Genomic DNA, 21,896 nt, shown 5'->3' on the forward strand with positions numbered 1-21,896 from the left:
GAAGGCATCCAAACCTTGATTTAGCACATGTGGAATGAAATACTTAAAAAAAAAAATGTGTGAAGCACTGAAAATATGTCCTATATTCTAGGTTCTTCAAAGTAGCAAGATGGTGTGGGGGGGCTTTGCTGGTGACACTGTTGGGGATTTATTAAAAATTGAAGGCATACTGAACCAGCATGGCTACCACAGCAATCTTGCAGCGGCATGCTATTCCATCCGGTTTGCGTTTAGTTGGATCATCATTTATTGTTCAACAGGACAATGACCCCAAAAACACCTCCAGGCTGTGTGAGGGTATGTGCGCACGTTGCTTTTTACCTGCTTTTTACCTGCTTTTTTGCTGCTTTTTCTTCTGCGCTGTTTAATGCCAAAATGGATGTGTTCTTCTATTCAAGCAAAGTCTATGGGAATTTGGGTTTCTTGTTCACACTATGTTGTTCAAAATGCTGCCTTTTTGTGGCAGAACTTTGGTCAAAAACTCAGCTTTTCAAAGAAGCAACATGTCAATTGTTTTTGCCATTTGGATTTTGCACTGCAAAGCTGAGTTTTTGACCAAAGTTCTGCCACAAAAAGGCAGCATTTTGAACAACATAGTGTGAACAAGAAACCCAAATTCCCATAGACTTTGCTTGAATAGAAGAACACATCCATTTTGGCATTAAACAGCGCAGAAGAAAAAGCAGCAAAAAAGCAGGTAAAAAGCAGGTAAAAAGCAACGTGCGCACATACCCTAAGGGCCATTTGACTAAGAAGGAGAGTGATGGGGTGCTACGCCAGATGACCTGGCCTCCACAGTCACCAGACCTGAACCCAATTGAGATGGTTTGGGGTGAGCTGGACTGCAGAGTGAAGGCAAAAGGGCCAACAAGTGCTAAGCATCTCTGGGAACTCCTTCAAGACTGTTGGAAAACCATTTCCGGTGACAACCTCTTGAAGCTCATCAAGAGAATGCCAAGAGTGTGCAAAGCAATAATCAAAGCAAAAGGTGGCTACTATGAAGAACCTAGAATATAAGATATATTTTCAGTTGTTTCACAATTTTTTGTTAAGTATTTCATTCCACATGTGTGAATTCATAGTTTTGATGCCTTCAAATTGAATCTACAGTCCTGAAAATAAAGAAAACTCTTTGAATGAGAGGGTATGTCCAAAGTTTTGGTCTGTAGTGTGTGTGTGTGTGTGTGTGTGTGTGTGTGTGTGTACCATATTTATCACTTTATAAGACGCACTTTTGTTCCCCCAAATGGGGGAAAGTAGGGGGTGCGTCTTATAAACCGAATATACGGGGGGGTGTAATATATATATATCTATATTTAATCTCTAATTGCCTTATTCTGTCTGTCTGTCTTGCTCCAAAATTGTGTCCTTACAGTGACAACCGTCGGATTGGCCGCTGGGCTTGCCCCGCCCCCCCACGGATTGGCCGCTGGGCTTGGTCTGGCCCCGCCCCCACATGGATTGACCGTTTGGCCAGGCCACGCCCCTCACGCTGTGCCGCTAGGCCACGCCTCTCACGCTGTGCCACTAGGCCACGCCCCTCACGCTGTGCCGCTAGGCCACGCCCCTCACGCTGTGCCACTAGGCCACGCCCCTCACACGGTGCCGCTAGGCCACGCCCCCTTGACACTGTGCCGCTCGGCCCCGCCCCCTGACACTATGCCGCAAGGCCACGCCCCCTGACACTATGCCGCCAGGCCACGCCCCTTCACTATGCCACTAGGCCACGACCTCACACTGCCGCTAGGCCACGCCCCTCACACTATGCCGGTAGGCCACGCCCCTCACACTATGCCGCTAGGCCACGCGCCCTCACACTATGGCGCTAGGCCACGCCCCTCACACTATGGCGCTAGGCCACGCCCCTCACACTATGGCGCTAGGTCACGCCCCTCACACTGGTGCTAGGCCACGCCCCCTCACACTATGCCGCTAGGCCACGCCCCTCACACTATGCCGCTAGGCCACGCCCCGCACTATGCCGCTAGGCCACGCCCCCGCACTATGCCGCTAGGCCACGCCCCCACACTATGCCGCTAGGCCATGCCCCCACACTGCCGCCAGGCCACGCCCCCGCACTGTGCCGCTAGGTTACGCCCCACGCACACGTTGGGCACCTGTACACCTCCCCCAGGACAACTCCTCCCATTATACTCCTCTCTGAGGGGTTTGCAGCATGGGGGATGGAGCACAATGGGGGGTGAAGCATTGGGTTGCAGCACGATGGGGGGTGCAACATGGGGGGTGGACCATGATGGGGGGTGCCCAGAAGGGGGGGATGAAACACGATGGGGGGTTCGCAGCATGGGGGATGGAGCACGATGGGGGGTGCAGCATGGGGGATGGAGCACGATGGGGGGTGCCCAGAATGGGAGGTTGAAACACGATGGGGTGTCCGCAGCATGGGGAATGGAGCACGATGGGGGGTGCAGCATGGGGGGTGGACCATGATGGGGGGGGCTCCGGATTGGGGGGATGAAACACGATGAGGGGGTTCGCAGCATGGGGGATGGAGCACGATGGGGGGGTGCTCAGAATGGGAGGTTGAAACACGATGGGGGGTGCGCAGCATGGGGGATGGAGCACGATGGGGGGTGCAGCATGGGGGGATGGAACACGATGGGGGGTGCCCAGAATGAGGGGATGAAACACGATGGGGGGTGTGCAGCATGGGGGATGATGGAGCATGATGGGGGTGTGCAGCATGGAGGATGGAGCACGATGGGGGGTGCACACCTCCCCCCAAAACACACACACACCGCCACACACGCACCACACACACTGGGAACCACAAACACTGCCCTACAAAGACACACACAGACAACACGGCACACACAAATATACGCACATACCGCACAACACACACACATTGCACAAAACATACCTCCCCCCAAAACACATACACGCACCCCACACCCACATAAACTGCGCAACACACACAGCACCACACACAGACAACACTGCAGACACACAGCGCTCCACAAACAACGCAACACACACAACGAAACACGCAAACACCGCTCTCACCCCCCCATCCAGACAACACCCAGAACATTTACAGCCCCTACACAAACACTTGACAACTACACACAACAACATCTATCTATATATATATATATATATATATATATATATATATATATATAAACAAAAATCATACATTAACTACACAATAAATTCTAGAATACCCGATGCGTTAGAATCGGGCCACCTTCTAGTGTATATATATATATATATATATATATATATATATATATATATATACATATATATATGTATATATGTATATATATATATGTATGTATGTATGTATGTGTATATATATATATATATATATATATATATATATATATATATATATATATATATATATATATATATATATATATATATATATATATATATATATATATATATATTATGCTGCAGGGTCCGCTCTGGAGCGGTGCTGGGGGCAGGTGAAAGCTGCGGGCGGCAGCGTTAGATCTCCTGCTCCCGCTCATGTAGTATGCACAGCCGCTGTCCATCAGCGTGGTGTTGAAACCGCATTGCGCTGATAGGCTGGGGCAGCGGGGCATATTATATCTGCCTGTGCTCCCTTTGATCACACATGATCCCCCCTGTGTTAGATATGGTCCCCATACTGCTGCCCATAGTAGAATAAAAAAAGCTTTACTTACCTCCAGCGCTGATCTCCCAGTCTCCTGCTGCTGCTATCTGTGATAAGGCACGCAGAGATGATATCACTCTGCCATGCCGATCACATGACCGGCAGCAACAACCAGGAAGTGGAGGAGGGAGGACGCGGAGCTCAACCCCACGGAGGGAGACACAGGGATTACAGCGCTGAGAAGGTAAGGAAAGAGTGTTTTATTTTATTATGGGCAGCAGTATGGGGGGCATATCTAACCCAGGGGAGATGTGCCATCTATAGTGGCCATGGGCAGCAGTATGGGGGCCATATCAAACACAGGGGAGGTGTGCCATCTATAGGGGCCATGGGCAGCACAGGGGGACGTGTCCCAGCACAAGGGGGCTATATTCAATATAAGGGGGCCATATCCAGATTAAGGGGGGCTAATTTTATGATGGGGGGCTATGAGGGACATATACCCTATATGATTTGTTAGACGGACACTGGCATTATAAGATGGACCCCATTTAACATTAAAAAAAAATTCTCTTTTCCTTCACCAAATTTGGGGGTGCGTCTTATAATCAGGTGCGTCTTATAAAGCGAAAAATAGGGTATATCTATATCTCACACACAGGGGGCAGTATATATGTGTATGTTCTGGGGACAGTATAGATGTGTGTATATATCAGCAAAATGAGGAGTGTTAAAGGGAAAATTACCCGAAACCTTCTACCAACCCCATCATAAACAGGTCAGAAAATAACACTTGAAGGAGCAAATACACACACGCAGCGGATGTTGCACTAGTTTATGCGCATGTATTGATATTACCACTGTATAATATATACATTATTATGTAAAAGTTTAGACCCCTCTGGTCAAAATTACTGTTATTGTGATGAAATTATCTCAAAAAGGCAAATTGTCTCTCCAGGAAAGGAGACAAACTCTAGCGCAGCGCCACCTATTGGAAGTAGCGATTTTAAAAGTCAAATGTGGATTTTTAACAATCTTTTGCATATGACTTAGGATATATATGCCAGATCAGAATCCCAATTTGCAGACACGCTGTTTTGGGTGCTTGCCCCTCGTCAGTGCAAAGTATGGGGTGTCTGATCTGGCTCATGAGAAGCTTTGTGGGGACCACGGGGGAACACTATTCTCCTTAAGGAGACTTTGCAAGCCAGTCTGGCTGCCAGTAAGGGGCCTTATAGCTGCCATGCCCCTCTGGAAAATATTCAAATTGTCTCTCCAGGAAAGGAGACAAACTCTACTGACATTTCTTAATCAAATTTTGAACTGAGGAAAAGGCAACATAAAAATTCTTATCTTCTTATAGCCTTCTCCTGCTTTGTGGGCCTCCACCATTTTCACTTTCAGAGTGCTAGGCAGCTGCTTAGAAGAACACATAAAGAACTGAAGACTCATACGTCCTTCACAAAGATGTTTGTTGAATTTTCTTTACCTAATGTTCAGCTTTGCACAACACCTGGTTATGTAATATGTAGACGGAGATCTGGAGAGGCATACAAGTCACATTGTCTTGCACCCACTGAAATTTGGTGTAGGATCGATAATGATCTTGGGATGCTTCAGCAAGGCTGGAATTGGGCAGATTAAACTTTGTGAAGGATGCATGAATCAAGCCGCATACAAGATTATCCTGGAAAAACAGTTGCTTCCTTCTGCTCAGGCAATGTTCCCGAACTCCGAGTACTGGTTTTTCCAGCAGGACAATGTGCCATGCCACACAGCTAGGTCAATCAATGTGTGGATGAAAGACCACCACATCAAAACTCTGTCATGGCCAGCCCAATGTCCAGACCTGAACCCCATTGAAAACCTCTGGAATGTAATCAAGAGGATGATGGATAGTCACAAGCCATCAAACAAAGAAGAACTGCTTACATTTTGCACCAGGAGTGGCATAATGTCACCCAAAAGCAGTGTGACAGACTGGAGGAAAGCATGCCAAGACGCATGAAAGCTGAGATTAATAATCATGGTTATTCCACAAAATATTGATTTCTGAACTCTTCCTGAGGTAAAACATTATTAGTATTGTTGCCTCTAAATGATTATGAATTTGATTTCTTTGAATTATTTATGTATATGTGTGTGTGTGTGTGTGTGTGTGTGTGTGTGTATATATATATATATATATATATATATATATATATATATATATATATATATATATATATATATATATATATATATAAAATTTATTTTATTTTTTGCTTAAAATACAAGAGGATTGTGTCATCTGTAACTTTAAGCCTTTTAAAGATAATTTCATCTTCAACTTGTCTAACGATTCACAATAACAGCCACTTTGACCAGAGGTACTCAAACTTTTACATGTCACTGTATACAGTGTGTCCACCCATATCCTGTCCACCGCCATTAACTTGAGAACAGCGGCAGCTATAGGCATAGAAGTGGTGTCTAGGTATAGTAAAGTAGCCATGCGCTACGCAATAAAACCACCTATAGCACCACCTGGTGGAAAACAACGGAGTTAGCATTTTTTTCTCGAAAACAAAACAAGATCGAGAAAAAAAGTGAATTAAAAAATTGTAGGGCATCAACAATACGAATCGACACCTTGCATACAGAAATGCTATGATATGAAACCCATGACCCCCCCAAAAAAAAAACATTGAATGCTGGTCACGCATATGGCGCTCATTTAAGTTTGATGCTCAAAGTGGCCCCCGTCAGCTGCAATGCACATCTGGACTCTGGACAGCATACTGTACCTTGCTGCACGTTGTGCAATATGATAGGTGACACGTTTGCACAAGCATCTGTGATACGTCGTCGTAGGTCCTGCAATGTTGGTGGAGGGGTCGCATACACCTGCTGTTTGATGTGCCCTCACAGAAAGAAGTCCATTGGGGTCAGGTCAGGTGAGTGTGGAGGCCACTCCACGCAGCCAACATATCCAATGACTTGTAGGAAGGTCTCCATGAGGTATCGCTTCACGTCCGCAGCCTTGTGAGTTTTACACGTTCTAATCATAGCATCTCTGTATGCAAGGTGTCGATTCCTATTGAATTGATGATGCCCTATAACTTTGTAATTTACTTTTTTTTTTCTCTATCTCGTTCCGTTTTTTTAGATAAAAATGCTAGCTCCGTTGTTTTCCACCAGGTGGCGCTATAGGTGGTTTCATTGCGTAGCACATGGATACTTTACTATACCTAGACACCACTTCTATGCCTATAGCTGCCACCGTTCTCAAGTTAATGGCGGTGGATAGGATATGGGTGGACACACTCTAGTTACTACACAGGGAGGTATAAGCTTCCAGATATTTATGTGTATAATCTATATTTTTGTGCAGAGCCAAGGGTAAAGATGACTCTTACTAAAGCATGGTGGACAGACACTGGATCATGAGGGAATACTTGGGAGATTTCAGCTCTGGAGGCCACAGTTCTCCATAAAGTAGAGGATCAGTCTCCAGAAAAACATCCCATAATGTATACAATGATCCTGATGTGAAATTGCAGCTCTGCACTGTGCACAAGTGGAGGAGAGGGGAAATTAAGAAAGAGAGGAGAGGAAGAGAGAGTGGAGGGAGGAGGAGAGAGGACAGAGAAGAGTGGAGAGAAGAGAGTAGAGGAGAAGTGTGGAGAGAAAAGGAGAGAGAAGTGATGGGAGAAGAGAGAAGACTGGAGAGGAGAAAAGAGGAGAGAAGATGAGAGAGGAGAGAAGATTGGAGTGAAGAGGAGAAAGAAGTGAGGAGAGTGGAGAGGCGAAAAGAGAAGAGAGAGAAGTCAGGAGTGGAGAGAGGAGGACAGGAGCGCGGAGAGGAGAAGAGCAGGCAAAGGAAGAGAAGGAGGAACAGATAAGAATTCATCATTTCCAGTATTTTTTTATGTTACAGATCATTAGTTGAAGAGGAATGTAAAAGCCTAGAGCAAGATATAAGCATCCTGCAGGTAATAATCACCCCCAGTGTCAGTGTCATTATCCTGTACCTCCAGTGTCAGTGTCATTATCCTGTACCTCCAGTGTCAGTGTCATTAACCTGTACCCCCCAGTGTCAGTGTCATTAACCTGTACCCCCAGTGTCAGTGTCATTATCCTGTACCCCCAGTGTCAGTGTCCTTAACCTGTACCCCCAGTGTCATTATCTTGTACCCGAGTGTACCCCGAGTGTCAGTGTCATTATCCTGTACCCCCCAGTGTCAGTGTCATTAACCTGTACCCCCAGTGTCAGTGTCATTAACCTGTACCCCCAGTGTCATTATCTTGTACCCTAGTGTACCCCGAGTGTCAGTGTCATTATCCTGGTCCCAGAGTGTCGATTGTCATTCTCCTGTCCCTCGGTGTCGATGTCATTCTCCCGTCCCCCAGTATCGGTATCATTCTCCCGTGGCTGGCCTCCTCTGCTGTCAGTCGTCAGTCTTTCCTATAACGATGGCGCCCTCTGCTGGTGCATTATTGATCTTCTGCCCTTTTTTCCGTGTTCATTATTTCTTGCTGATTGTGATTGTTTGGATAATTATGATTCTTGTTACGGGAGCTCTCGTGGCTTCATGGACTCCTGATACCTGATGTGATTTCTTGTGTCCTTACAGCAGCGTCTGGAGGACGAGAGACGGTGCATGGAGGAGACCCTTCCAGCCGAGCCCTCACTCACAGGTGACTACATAGGAAAGCAAGGTGACCTGTGACCCCAGGGTCTAAAGGTCAATTAAATGATGCAATCCCTGGATCTGACTGACTAGACATTACTGATCTAATTCTAATCCCTATACACCTCCAGAGCTGCACTCGCTATTCTGCTGTTATATCATGTCTTATCCTCCAGTCAATCCAGAGCTGCACTCACTATTCTGCTGTTACATTGTGTCTTACCCTCCGGTCCCATCCAGAGCTGCACTCACTATTCTGCTGTTATATCATGTCTTATCCTCCAGTCAATCCAGAGCTGCACTCACTATTCTGCTGTTACATTGTATCTAATCCTCCAGTCCCCTCCAGAGCTGCACTCACTATTCTGCTGTTACATTGTCTTATCCTCCAGTCCCCTCCAGATCTGCACTCACTATTCTGCTGTTACATTGTGTGTTTATCCTCCAGTCCCCTCCAGAGCTGCACTCACTATTCTGCTGTTACATTGTGTCTTATCCTCCTGTCCCCTCCAGAGCTGCACTCACTATTCTGCTGTTATATCATGTCTTATCCTCCAGTCACCTCCAGAGCTGCACTCACTATTCTGCTGTTAAATTGTGTCTTAGGCTGGTTTCACCCATCCAGCTTTTCGCCGGGTTTAACGGATTCGGTGCACGCCAGTAAAGTGTATACAGTACAATGGCAGCGCGACAAGCACTGGTCACATGCTGTTATGTGACCGGAGCATGTGACCCGGAAGTTGCGGCGCTGCCATTGTACTGTATACACTGTACTGGTGTGCGCTGAATGCGGCAAACCGGCGAAAAGCCGGGTGTGTGAACCTAGCCTTATCTTCCAGTCATCATCAGAGCTGCAGTCACTGTTCTGCTGTTATATTGTGTCTTATCCTCCAATTACTTCTAGAGCTGCGGTCACTATTCTGCTGTTACATTGTGTCTTACCCTCCAGTCACGTCCAGAGCTGCAGTCACTATTCTGCTGTTATATCGTGTTTTATCCTCCAGTCCCCTCCAGAGCTGCAATCACTATTCTGCCATTACATTGTGTCTTATACTCCAGTCACCTCCAGAGCTGCAGTCACTATTCTACTACTATTTTCGTCTTAGCTTATGTTTGCACTTAACATAACTTTACATGTAGCTGTGGAAGTAACTGTAGTACATTGATGTTTTAGAACTGAAGGAGGAGAGGAGGATCCTGGAGAGAGACCTGCAGCTGCCGGCACCGTCTGCACCAACCATAAAAGTAGATGCCACAAGGTAACTCCGCACATGGCTTCATAGTTATTTTATCCCCTCCTCCTTTATCTTCTTTATGACTGTCTCCCCTCTTTTATGACTGTCTCTCCTCCCCTCCTTCATGACCGTTGTGGAGACACTGGGCTCAGTGGGTGCTTTTTTGTGGAGACACTGGGGTCATTGGGTGGTCTCCTGTGGAGACACTGGGGTCAGTGGGTGGTCTCCTGTAGAGACACTGGGGTCAGTGGGTGCGCTCGTCCGCTGGCCCGGCCACCTTTAGAAAGACCGCATGGACCAGGTCTCATCCCAACTGAACGCTTGCACTCCTACTGAATTACTCAGACAACACAGGGTGCAGGAAGCACAATAATTAGACTTTATTGGATCCCAACAGTCAGAGGCATATAACACAAAACCATGCAAATCACACGATGTAATAGGCAGCAAAGTCTCACCCTTCCACTGGCTCACCAAGGAGTAGATTATTCGTGCCTTCGGAGCTTCCAGGGCCACATACACCAATCCAGCAGCACCCTGCTTTTAGCAGGCACCCACCGGGAATAGGATAGTGACAAGCGTAGGAAGCTTCAGGAGCACAGCAAGGTCCGTAGCCAGGTAACCGAATCATCCCAACCTGTGTTTCTTCCAGCTGAACCCTACAATCCTCGTCGGGGCTCCACAATATAATCAAGTTTCTGATCCCTTAACCGGCACCAAAGTGCCTAGGCTGGGTAATGGACTTCCAACCAGGACCGAAATCTCTAGATTGCAGCCATGTAGCAAAGAACAACCTGGTGACTCCCAACAGTCTCATTTTATATCCCCCGGGCACTCATTCAAGGGTATAGTGGCCTTCCCTTATTGGTGGTATACGGCTGTGCTCTGATTGGGTGGCATTTCAATCCGCACAGGTAATTATGTATAATTCTCTTCTGAGTGAGGTAGACAGAGAGGCTGAGGGGATTTACATTACATTAGCAATAAAAACCTCTGACAATGGACGGCTCCAATGAGTCCCGCAGAAAACAATGACTTAAACATGAGTTACCACACAAAAGGAACCCATGTCTGGCCAAAGTAAGAACATTAACCCCTGACAGACATTGTACAGGGCTGTGTCTTCACAACACACTCCCCTCCTTTATGATTGTCTCCCCTTCCCTCTTTCATAACCATCTCCCTCCCTTTATGAGTGTCTCCCCTCCCCTTTTTTATGACCATCTCCCCTCCTTCATTACTGTCTCTGCTCCTTCATGACAATCTCCCCTACTTTATGACCATCTTCCCTCCTCTCCTTCATGAGTGTCTCCCTTCCCCTCCTTCCTGACCGTCTCTCTTGCTTCATGACTGTCTCTCTTCCCCTCCTTCATGACTGTCTCCCTTCCCCTCCTTTATGACTGTCTCCCCTCCTTTCCTTATGACTGTCTCCCTTCCCCTCCTTTATGACTGTCTCCCCTCCTTTCCTTATGACTGTCTCCCCTCCTCCCTTTTATGACTGCTTCCCCTCCTTTGACAGTTTCCCCTCTTTGGATTCTAGGACACTTGACTTCAGAAATAGAGGCGCAATCGCTGATTGTAGATTGTCCCTAAAGCTGCCCATCGCCTCTGATTTACCACAAGACCCCCCTGTGACTCTGTGCCCCCCAAATCTAAAGCTGCTAAGGTGTGAGGGAACAGTGGGTAAGAGCTGCCTAGGACCCCGGGCCCCGTCCTGTGCTGAGGAGCGAAGACTGAGCAACTCCGGATCTGAACTGCAGAGTGTGGAGTGGCCGCCCATCGTGTCCTCTGTTCAGTGTGCCCAGGGGAGGGGCCCGGTACCAGCTCCCTGCATCTCCCCTGACACAACCGTGTTGCCCAGAGCGGCAGTGATTCCTGAGAATTATCCACTCCTCCCTTTACCCCCCAAAGTTCAGAGGCCACCCGGCGGCTCAGGTCTAGCTTTCCGTAGAGTGAGGACTCAGATGTCGAATCTGCCCCCTGAAAGGAATCTGGGGCGAGGAGTTGTGAAACACAGGGCAAGTAATCACCTGACGTCCTAATGCCCTGTGGAGGCTCTCTACAAAGCACAGCATTGCACCGCAACACAGACACAACATGGCACCACAGCACGGACACAGCATTGCACTGCAGCATGGACAAAGCATTGCACCAGAGCACGGACACAGCATGGCAGCACAGACACAGCATCGAACCGCAGCATGGATACAGCATGGAGCTGCAGCACAGACACAACATGGCACCGCAGCACGGACACAGCACGGAACCGCAGCTCGGACACAGCATAGCATGGCACAGCAGCACGAACACAGCATGGCAACGCAGCACAAACACACCATGGTACCACAGCACGGATATAACATGGCACAGCAGCACGAACACACCATGGCACCACAGCACGGGCACAATAGGATATTGCTGCTGCCTGCATTGATACAGGTTGCGGGTTTGATTCCTGGGGAGACCAAATCATAACAAAATAAAAAATATATTTTTTTATAATTGTTTTAAAATATTTTGTAGTAGTTTTATAGGAATAAAAAAAATCAGATTTTTTTTTTTCTTCACCTCTAGAATACAGGGACATAGAGATACATTGTACAGAGCAGTGTACTACTATGCACCAGTATAATCTGTCTGTGGGGTCAGAGCCTGCACTGCAGCTTCAAGAACAGAACTTCCTCTAAGGCTACATGCGCACGCTGCGTTTTTTGCTGCGTTTTTGGTGCAGTTTTGTTATCAGAACTTTCTGACATTTGACTTCCCAGCAAAGTCTATGAGAAGTCAGATTTGCTATGTGCACATTGCAGTTTATTTGTCAGCATTTTATTTCTCAAAAGTCTGTGACAAAAAAAATGCAGCATGTTCATTCTTCCTGCGTTTTTGTCAAAATTTGTCCCAAAAACGCATGTTGTGAAAAACACACCAAAAACGCACCGAAAACGCACCTACACAAGCATTTTTTGTGACGTTTCCAGGCTCTCTCTGACAAGGTGCAGTTTTGGCTGCAGTTTTGGCTGCAGTTTGTGAACACAAAAAGATGCAGAGTGCGCATGTAGCCTAAATCTTCTCATTACTGGCTGCGGCTCAGAGCTTTAGCTGCTGCCTGCACAGATAGGCTAGGTGCGCACAGTGCGTTTTTCGCGGCGTTTTTGCGCGTTTTTCGGGTGCGGTTTTGGCCTCAAAACTGCATGACTTTGCTTCCCCAGCAAAGTCTATGAGTTTTCAATTTTGCTGTCCGCACACAACTGTTTTTTTAAGCTGCGTTTTTGAGCTTGAAAAAAAAAATGGACATGTCAATTCTTTCCTGCGTTTTTCTGCGTTTTCCCCCCATGCAATGCATTGGAAAAACGCAGCAAAACGCAGAGATCAAAAACGCACCAAATCGCGGTAAAAACGCATACGTTTTTTGACGCGTTTTTTCGACGCAGGTGCGGTTTTGTGCGTTTTTAGCGGCCAAAAACGCACAAAAACGCAGCGTCAAAAAGACGTAGTGTGCGAACCTAGCCATAGAGGTTGTTGGTTTGATTCCTCGGAGAGAATAGAATTGTTTATTCAGTTAATGTTAGTCAGTGCAGAGCAGAGACGCCGGCCCCACCCCGAGGAGGAGGAGACGCTACACAGCCTCAAAGACGCCTCACAGGGTATAGAGTGACGACGTCTGGATCTGAGCCCTCAAATCGGAACAGTCCGACTGAATCCGGGACGATTGGGAACTATGGATTATTTTCTTACTATTTACAATATCTCTGCTTGCTGTCAGTGAATTGGAGGGCTGTTAGTCTACAATCATAGGCAATACACCTATACATATCCAGTCTGGCTCTGCGCTAGTCTAGCAGCCATCAGTATTTGGCCCTGCGAGCAGCCTCAGCTATGCCAAGATTGAATACAGGGATGGAAAGAAAAGATCGCTCCAGTAGTGGATAAAATCCTCAAAATTTATTAGAGAAACACATGATAAAATCCATGTTCAGTACTTGTCACTGAAAAAGGAACTACATCATGGGAAACGATTGAAAATCATGGAAAAGACTGCAACGTATCAGAGATCAAAAGAAAAGCAAAACAGAGCGGAAACATCTGAAAACGTATCAGAGATCAAAAGTAAACCAAAACAGCGCAGAAGCATGTGAAAACATATCAGATCCCTGCGGTCCGTACTTCTCCCAGTACAGATCCCTGCGGTCCCCACTGCTCCCAGTACAGATCCCTGTGGTCCCCAATGCTTCCAGTACAGGTCACTGCGGTCCCCACTGCTCCCAGTACAGATCCCTGCGCTCCCCACTGCTGACTGTAGCCCATTTAGAGAATGTTCCATTTATGACGACTCTGTTTCCTATATTTTAGCCAATTCCTTACCTATCTGCTTATAGTTTCGCCTGGTCGTGGCTTCTGGAGATTCAGTATAAGGCTATTATGTGGTACAGTATCAAATGCCTGCACAATGTACAGATAAATCCCATCAGCTACATTACTAATATCCAGATTTGCACTTACCTCATACAAAACCCAACATGTTGGTCAGACACGACTTATCTTTCATGAATCCATGCTGTCTGTCAGTTATTATATTATCTCTAATATATCGTTGCATGTCATTTCTTAAAATGCCCTCAAAAACCTTGTACACCACTGATGTCAGACTTACCGCACGGTAGTTGCCTGGATCCACCCTCTTACCTTTCTTACAAAATCGGCACCATGTCAGCCATTCTCCAATCCTGAGGTATCAACCCTGTTACAAGAGAGTCTAGGAAGCTTAAATACAGCGGTCTGTCAGTTACTGAGCTCAATTCCCTCAATATCCGTGGATGAATGATTTGTCAATGTTTGATTTACTCAGACGCAGGTATACTTCTTCATGTGGTGAATTAGTTATATCAGGGGGGGGGGACACACTTTGATTTTTGCCTTGTTGAATCATTCCTGGAACAGTCAGTTCTGTGGTGAACACAGATGAAAAGATCCTGTTTAATATCTCAGCCTTTCCTTTGTCCTCCATAATTATCCTGGAACCACTGTTTTAAATGTGAACATGTGTGCTCCTCCCAGGACAGCAAATCAGTATCTTTCATACGCTTTTGTGCATTCTTATGTAGATATAATTTTTATTTTTATTTTTTTTGTATGTACTTATCTATGTATTTGATTGGTTTGTACGATCATTGTATTGATACTTGCTTATTTTGTTTGGTATAGATATAATCCTTGAAAAGGTCTCTAAGTGGGCCGAAACGTTGGATCTCTATTGCAATTTTATTTTGAAGCCTATCCATAAAGCGTTAAACATTTCCACAATCTCCATACTTTAATTTTTTGGAATTTAGTGTGCCGAAGTTGATGATACTTACTTTCACAAAAATCACGGACACATCATATTTTTTATCGACAGATAAAAAGTGCTTGATTTCTAAGGACTGTCCAAAAATATGTAGATGGTTGGCAACGCTGATGGCGATATAATACAGTTAAGTGCACTCTTTGTTTCGTAGTCCACAGGTCGCTTTAGGACTGCAGAACAATAGGAGCATATACAGGACAAGTGTAATAATATTACAGCACCGCACCGACTGTTCTGGGACACTGACTAGCAGCAAAATCTCAGTAGTGAGTAGTTGTAAACTTATATGAGGGATGATATATGTTTACAACCCCTACATTCATGATCTTTTCATCACTAATAAACTCTCCGTTCTCCGCATCACAGAAACCTGGCTCACCCCTTCTGACACAGTCTCTCCTGCTGCTCTTTCTTATGGTGGTTTCCATTTCTCTCACACCCTCCGCCCCAGTAACAAACATGGTTGAGGAGTTGGTTTTCTCCTGTTAGAAGAGTGCTCCTTCACCCCACTCCCAGGCCATCGGCCATCCTCCATTACTCTACCCTCTTTTGAAGTGCACTCTGTTCGTATCTATTCCACCTCCAAGTGGCTGTCATTTACCGCCCTCCAGGGCCGGTCACCACCTTTCTCAACCACTTCACCACCTGGCTACTTCATTTTCTTTCTACCGACATCCCCACCATCGTCATGGGCAATATTAACATCCCCATTGACACCTCCCACTTATCTGTCTCTAAACCTCTAACACTCCCTTCCTCCTTCGTCCTCACTCAATGGTCCTCTGCAGCTACTCACAAAGATGGCCACATGCTGGACCTCATTTTCACTCACCTATGTTCCCTACCCAACCTCTTAAACCCACCTCTCCCGCTGTCTGACCACAACCTACTAACATTCTCTTCCTTTTCTTCTCCAAGTATGCAACCCCCCTCTGCAAACTTTCATACCCAAGCAGAAATCTCAAACACCTTGATTTACAATCACTCTCTGTCGCTTCTCCCTCTTGCCAACATAACTTCTTTACACAATGCAGATGCTACAGCTACTTTATATAACACTACAATCTCTGAAGCTCTCAAATCAGCCGGCCCCCTCACGCATACCAAAACCCGCACAATCAACAGGCAACCTTGGCACCTGAGCCAAACTAAAGAACTGAGACGGGCTTTCAGGATTGCTGAGCGCAGGTGGAAAAGGTCTCATTCCACCGAGCACTTCAACACATACAGTCACTCGCCACTTTCAGGTCAGCACTCACTGCTGCAAAACAAACCTACTTCTCATGCCTCATATCCTCTCTATCTCACAATCCTAAACAGCTATTCAACACTTTCATCTCTCTCCTCTGTCCCCTGGCACCACCTCCCTCTCCTCTCATCTCAGCTGAAGACTTTGCCTCTTTCTTCAAGCAGAAGATTGACAACATCAGAGCAAGCTTTGGCCCATAATCCACATGGCCCCTCCTCAAAGCTACTCAGCCCATTCCTCCAAATCCAGTTTCTCCACCATGACAGAAGATCATCTCTCCACTCTACTTTGAAGATCACATCTCACCACCTGTCCACTTGACCCATCTCCATCCCACCTCATTCCCAATCTCACCACAGTCTTCATCCCAACCCTAACCTATATCTTCAACCTATCACTAACAACAGGTGTATTCCCTTCATGCTTTAAACATGCCTCCATCACACCCATCCTCAAAAATCCTTCCCTTTACCTTTCCTCTGCTTCAAACTATCGCCCCATATCACTTCTCCCCTATGCCTCTAAACTACCGGAACAGCATGTCCATCTTGAACTGTCCTCACACCTCTCCTCCTGCTCCCTCTTTGACTGTTTACAGTCTGGCTTTTGACCACATCACTCCACTGAAACTGCCCTAACTAAAGTCACCAGTGACCTACTAACTGCCAAAGCCAAGCGACACTACTCTGTCCTCCTCCTCCTGGACCTGTCCTCTGCCTTTGACACAGTAGACCACTCCATTCTACTACAGATTCTCTCATTTCTGGGCATCATAGACTTGGCGCTATCCTGGATCTCCTCATACCTAACCGACCGAACTTTCAGCGTCTCCCACTCTCACACCACCTCCTCATCTCGCTCCCACTCTGTTGGTGTCCCCCAAGGTTCAGTGCTTGGACCCCTGCTATTCTCCATCTACACCTTTGGCCTGGGACAGCTCGTAGAGTCCCACGGCTTTCAGTATCATCTCTACACTGATGATACGCAGATCTACCTCTCTGGACCTGACATCACCTCCATACTAACCAGAATCCCACAATGTACAGTATGTCTGCTATTTCATCCTTTTTCTCTGCTCAATTTCTTAAACTTAACATGGACAAAACAGAATTCATTATCTTTCCTCCTCACTGTACCATCCCAACTGACCTATCTATCAAAGTCAATGGCTGCTCACTCTCCCCAGTATCAAAAGATCAATGCCTGGGAATAACTCTAGACTCTGATCTCTCTTGCAAGCCACATAGCCAAGCCCTCTTCACCTCCTGCCGCCTCCAACTCAAACATATTTCCCGGATTCCTACATTCCTTTCCCATGAAGCTGCAAAAACCCTAATGCACCCTAATGCATGCCCTCATTATCTCCTGCCTGGACTATTGCAACCTCCTGGTCTGTTGCCTCCCTTCTAACAGTCTTGCACCCCTACAATCTATTTTAAACTATGCTGCCTGACTAATCCAGTTGTCCCTCCCTGACATTTCCTCTCTACCAATCCCTTCACTGGCTTCCCATTGCCCGACTCCAGTTCAAAACCCTAACTATGACATACAAAGCCACCCACAACCTGTCTCCTCCCTACATCTGTGACCTTGTCTCCAAGTACCTACCCCCCACCTAACCTTCGATCCTCACAAGATCTCATTCTTTACTCCCCTCTTCCCACCACCGCATCCAAGATTTCTCTCGGGGCTCCCCCATTTTCTGGAATGCTCTGCCACAACATATAAGACTCTTGCCTACCTTGACAAGCTTCAAAAGGAACCTGAAGACCCACCTCTGCCGACAAGCCTAAAACCAGCCGTAACCCTCAGTCTGATATACCACCGCACAACCATCTCTACCCTCACCTAATGTATACTCACCCATCCCTTGTAGACTGTGAGACCTCGCGAGCAGGGTCCTCTCTCCTGTACCAGTCTGTGCCTTGTTTTGTTTATGACCATTGTACTTGTCTCTACGTTGTATACCCCTTTTCACATGTAAAGCGCCATGGAATAAATGACGCTATAATAAAAAAATAATAATACTGTATATAGCAAGCTATGGGGAAATCATACTGTATATAGAGTTTTGTGGAGGACATGAAACTGTATATAGGGGGCTGTGGGAGACATCATACTGTATATAGGGAGCTGTAGGAGACACTGTATATAGGGAGCTGTGGGGGACATTATTATTATTATTTTTATAGCGCCATTTATTCCATGGCGCTTTACAAGTGAAAGAGGGTATACATACAACAATCATTAACAGTCCATAACAGACTGGTATAGGAGGAGAGAGGACCCTGCCCGCGAGGGCTCACAGTCTATAGGGAATGGGTGATGGTATAATAGGTAAGGACAGAGCTGGTTGCGCAGTGGTGTACTGGACTGAGGGTTGTTGTAGGCTTGTTGGAAGAGATGGGTCTTGAGGTTCCTCTTGAAGCTTTCCACGGTAGGGGAGAGTCTGATATGCTGTGGTAGAGCGTTCCAGAGTATGGGGGAGGCACGGGAGAAATCTTGTACGCGATTGTGGCAAGAGGAGATAAGAGAGGAGTAGAGAAGGAGATCTTGTGAGGATCTGAGGTTGCGTGCGGGTAGGTACCGGGAGACTAGGTCACAGATGTAAGGAGGAGACAGGTTGTGGATGGCTTTGTATGTCATGGTTAATGTTTTGAACTGGAGTCGTTGGGCGATGGGAAGCCAGTGAAGGGATTGGCAGAGTGGCGAGGCTGGGGAATAGCGAGGGGAGAGGTGGATTAAGCGGGCATAACATAATGTATATAGGGAACTGTGAAGACATCATAATGTATATAGGGGAGCTGTGGGGACATCATACTGTATATAGAGTGCTGTGGGGGACATCATACTGTATATAGGGGGCTGTGGGGACATCATTCTGTATATAGGGAGCTGTGGAAGACATACTGTATATAGGGAACTGTGGGGACATCATAATATATATATAGGGGAGCTGTGGGGAACATCATACTGTGTATAGGGAGCTGTGGGGGACCTGGTTACATAGGTTGCAAAAAGACCTGGGTCCATCTAGTTCCCCCTTCCTCCACCAATTATACATTTTGTCATTAAGTCATTCATAACCGACAATGTTGTGTGTACTGAGGAAATTATCTTCCCCTTTTTTAAAAGCTGTTATAGTATCTGCTATTACTGCCTTATGTGGTCAGAGAGCAATAGAGAAGGGTGTTCAATTGCCGCGCCAACAGATCACTCATTCAGATGATGAAGACCAATGTCACTTTATTTTCATACAGGTCTACGCGTTTCTGGAGCACCTGCTTAAACCTGCCTTTGGACCTGGCAAGACCAGATCTTCTTTATCTGTGGACCGAGCTGCAGGGGGTCACTTTTTCCTGAATTATGATATACCTGCCTTTGGACCTGGCAAGACCAGATCTTCTTTATCTGTGGACCGAGCTGCAGGGGGTCACTTTTTCCTGAATTATGATATACCTGCCTTATGTGGTCGGCATTCCACAGTTTGACTGCTCTAACTGTAAAAAACCCTTTCCTATGTGGCTGTACATACTGTATATAGGGAGCTGCAGGGACATAATACTGTATATAGGGAGCTGTGGGGACGGCCGGAGGTTGTTGGGCCATTATTGCCCTCTTGGGTGTCGCCCATCAGTAAATAGAGCTGCAGCCGATTCTCTACACCCGCTTCGATTTACGATGCTCCTGCTAGAGGAGGTTGTAACTTTATTTTAGCTTTTACACCCACTAGAGACAAGAGCAGCAGAGATCATGAAGACTCGCCTGTTGCTGCTTAAAATGTTCATGAAAAAAAGAGACAAAACCCTAATAAATTCCCTTTCAGACTTTTTTTGCTGCGTTTTTGCTGCTTTTTTGGCTGCAGTTTTGTCAGCAGAACTTTCTGACATTTGACTTCCCAGCAAAGTCTATGAGAAGTCAGATTTGTCATGCGCACATTGCAGTTTATTTGTCAGCGTTTTTTTTGTCAAAAGTTTGTGACAAAAAAAGTGCAGCATGTTTATTCATCCTGCGTTTTTGTGAACATTTGTCACCCATTGAAATCAATGAGGGCATCAAAAACGCAGGAAAAATGCATGCTATCAAAAGTGGTGCATTTTTCCTGCGTTTTACCTGCGTTTTTGGTACCAAAAACGCAGGTGATTTGTCAGGAAGTGAGGTAACGGGCAAGTGGAAACCCCATTGTTCCATGCTAAATAGTGTAGGAGCAGTACTTTGGAGTGCAGCAGAAGACATGACTTGGTATCAACGTATGCAGATTAATGTAAGGAAGCTGATTGAATTGGTAAGTATATTTCCAAAATTTCCACTGTTAGTCCCGTCCTCCACGTGTTCCCCGAAGTATCACTGTCCCCAGCGTGCACGCACAGGGGAGATGATGGACCCCTCTCGCTGCCGCCGCCGCTGATAGTCCCGTACTTCACATGTTCCCCGAAGTACCACTGTCCCCAGAGTGCACGCACAGGGGAGATGATGGACCCTCTCGCTGCCGCCGCTGCTGATAGTCCCGTACTTCATGTGTTCCCCGAAGTACCACTGTCCCCAGAGTGCACGCACAGGGGAGATGATGGACCCTCTCGCTGCCGCCGCCGCTGATAGTCCCGTCCTCCACGTGTTCCCCGAAATACCGCTGTCCACAGTGTGCACGCACAGGGGAGATGATGTGGAGGATGGAACTATCAGCGGCGGCGGCGAAAGAGGAAAAATCAATGTTTTCAGCTGCCAGAGCCACCCCTCCCCCTCTTGCTGCTCCACGCAGCAAATGAGGTGAGTAGCGCGATCAGATGAGCTGTCACTGAGGTTACTCGCGGCCACCGCTGGATTCAGCGGTGGCCGCGGGTAACCTCAGTGACAGCTCAGCTGATCGCGCGGCTCTCTTCAGTTGCTGCGTGGAGCTGACAGGAGCGGCGGTGTCTGCTGCTGCTCCGGTCACCTCCATGCAGCAGAGCTGGAAGCGATGCTGGACCATCCTGGATTACGCCGGAAATGAAGGGCTTTGTCGGGCTTATTAAATAGGAGAACGAGGGAATTTGTTAGTGGTTTTTTATTTCTAATAAAGGATTTTTTCAAGTGTGTGTTTATTTACTGTAACTTACAGATTAATCATGGAAGGAATCTCGGGGAGACTCCTGACATGATTAATCTAGGACTTATTGGCAGCTATGGGCTGCCAATAACTCCTTATTACCCCGTTTGCCACCGCACCAGGGCAAATCGGGAAGAGCCGGGTACTGTCCCAGAACTGCCGCATCTAATGGATGCGGCTATTCTGGGCGGCTGCTGACTGATATTGTTAGGCTGGGGGGCTCCCCATAACGTGGAGCTCCCCATCCTGAGAATACCAGCCTTCAGCTGTATGGCTTTATCTGGCTGGCATTAAAATGGGGGGGGGAACCGCACGCCGTTTTTTTAATTATTTATTTATTTCTATGTGCCATAGTGACACACCCACCGGCTGCTGTGATTGGGTGCAGTGAGACACCTGTCACTCAGCGTGGGGGCGTGTCTCAGTTGTCAATTCAACAAGCTTTATGGGCTTGTTTGAACTGAAAAATACATGAAACAATTGTTGACAAAGCTGCAGTCAAAAAAGCACCAAAAAAGCAGCAAAAACGCACCAAAAAAGCACCTACATTTTTGTGACATTTCCAGGCTCTCTCTGACAAGGTGCAGTTTTGGCTGCAGTTTGTGAACACGAAAAAGAAGCAGCGTGCGAAAAAAACCAGACAAAACCCTAAATAAATTCCCTTTCAGACCAAATAAGAGGCGGCGGAGGCCGGAG

The 21,896-nt window shown here is 46.7% G+C and overlaps 1 protein-coding gene across 3 annotated transcripts in view; it reads left to right on the top strand.

The window, feature by feature from the left end:
* Positions 1-12,023, top strand: part of CCDC24 (coiled-coil domain containing 24) — a 38,092-nt gene extending 26,069 nt beyond the window's left edge. For 2 of the 3 annotated variants that reach the window (XM_075320193.1, XM_075320195.1), the window contains 4 exons: positions 7,533-7,587; positions 8,230-8,293; positions 9,461-9,545; positions 11,062-12,023. In XM_075320193.1, coding sequence (XP_075176308.1) covers positions 7,533-7,587; positions 8,230-8,293; positions 9,461-9,545; positions 11,062-11,563 — 706 coding nt within the window. In that variant the 3' untranslated portion in view covers positions 11,564-12,023. The remainder of the gene's footprint in view (positions 1-7,532; positions 7,588-8,229; positions 8,294-9,460; positions 9,546-11,061) is intronic. The other variant, XM_075320194.1, reaches the window with a different exon arrangement.
* Positions 12,024-21,896: the final 9,873 nt, after the last annotated feature.

This window comes from Anomaloglossus baeobatrachus, chromosome 8 (assembly GCF_048569485.1).
Source record: "Anomaloglossus baeobatrachus isolate aAnoBae1 chromosome 8, aAnoBae1.hap1, whole genome shotgun sequence".
Taxonomy (NCBI): Eukaryota; Metazoa; Chordata; class Amphibia; order Anura; family Aromobatidae; genus Anomaloglossus; species Anomaloglossus baeobatrachus.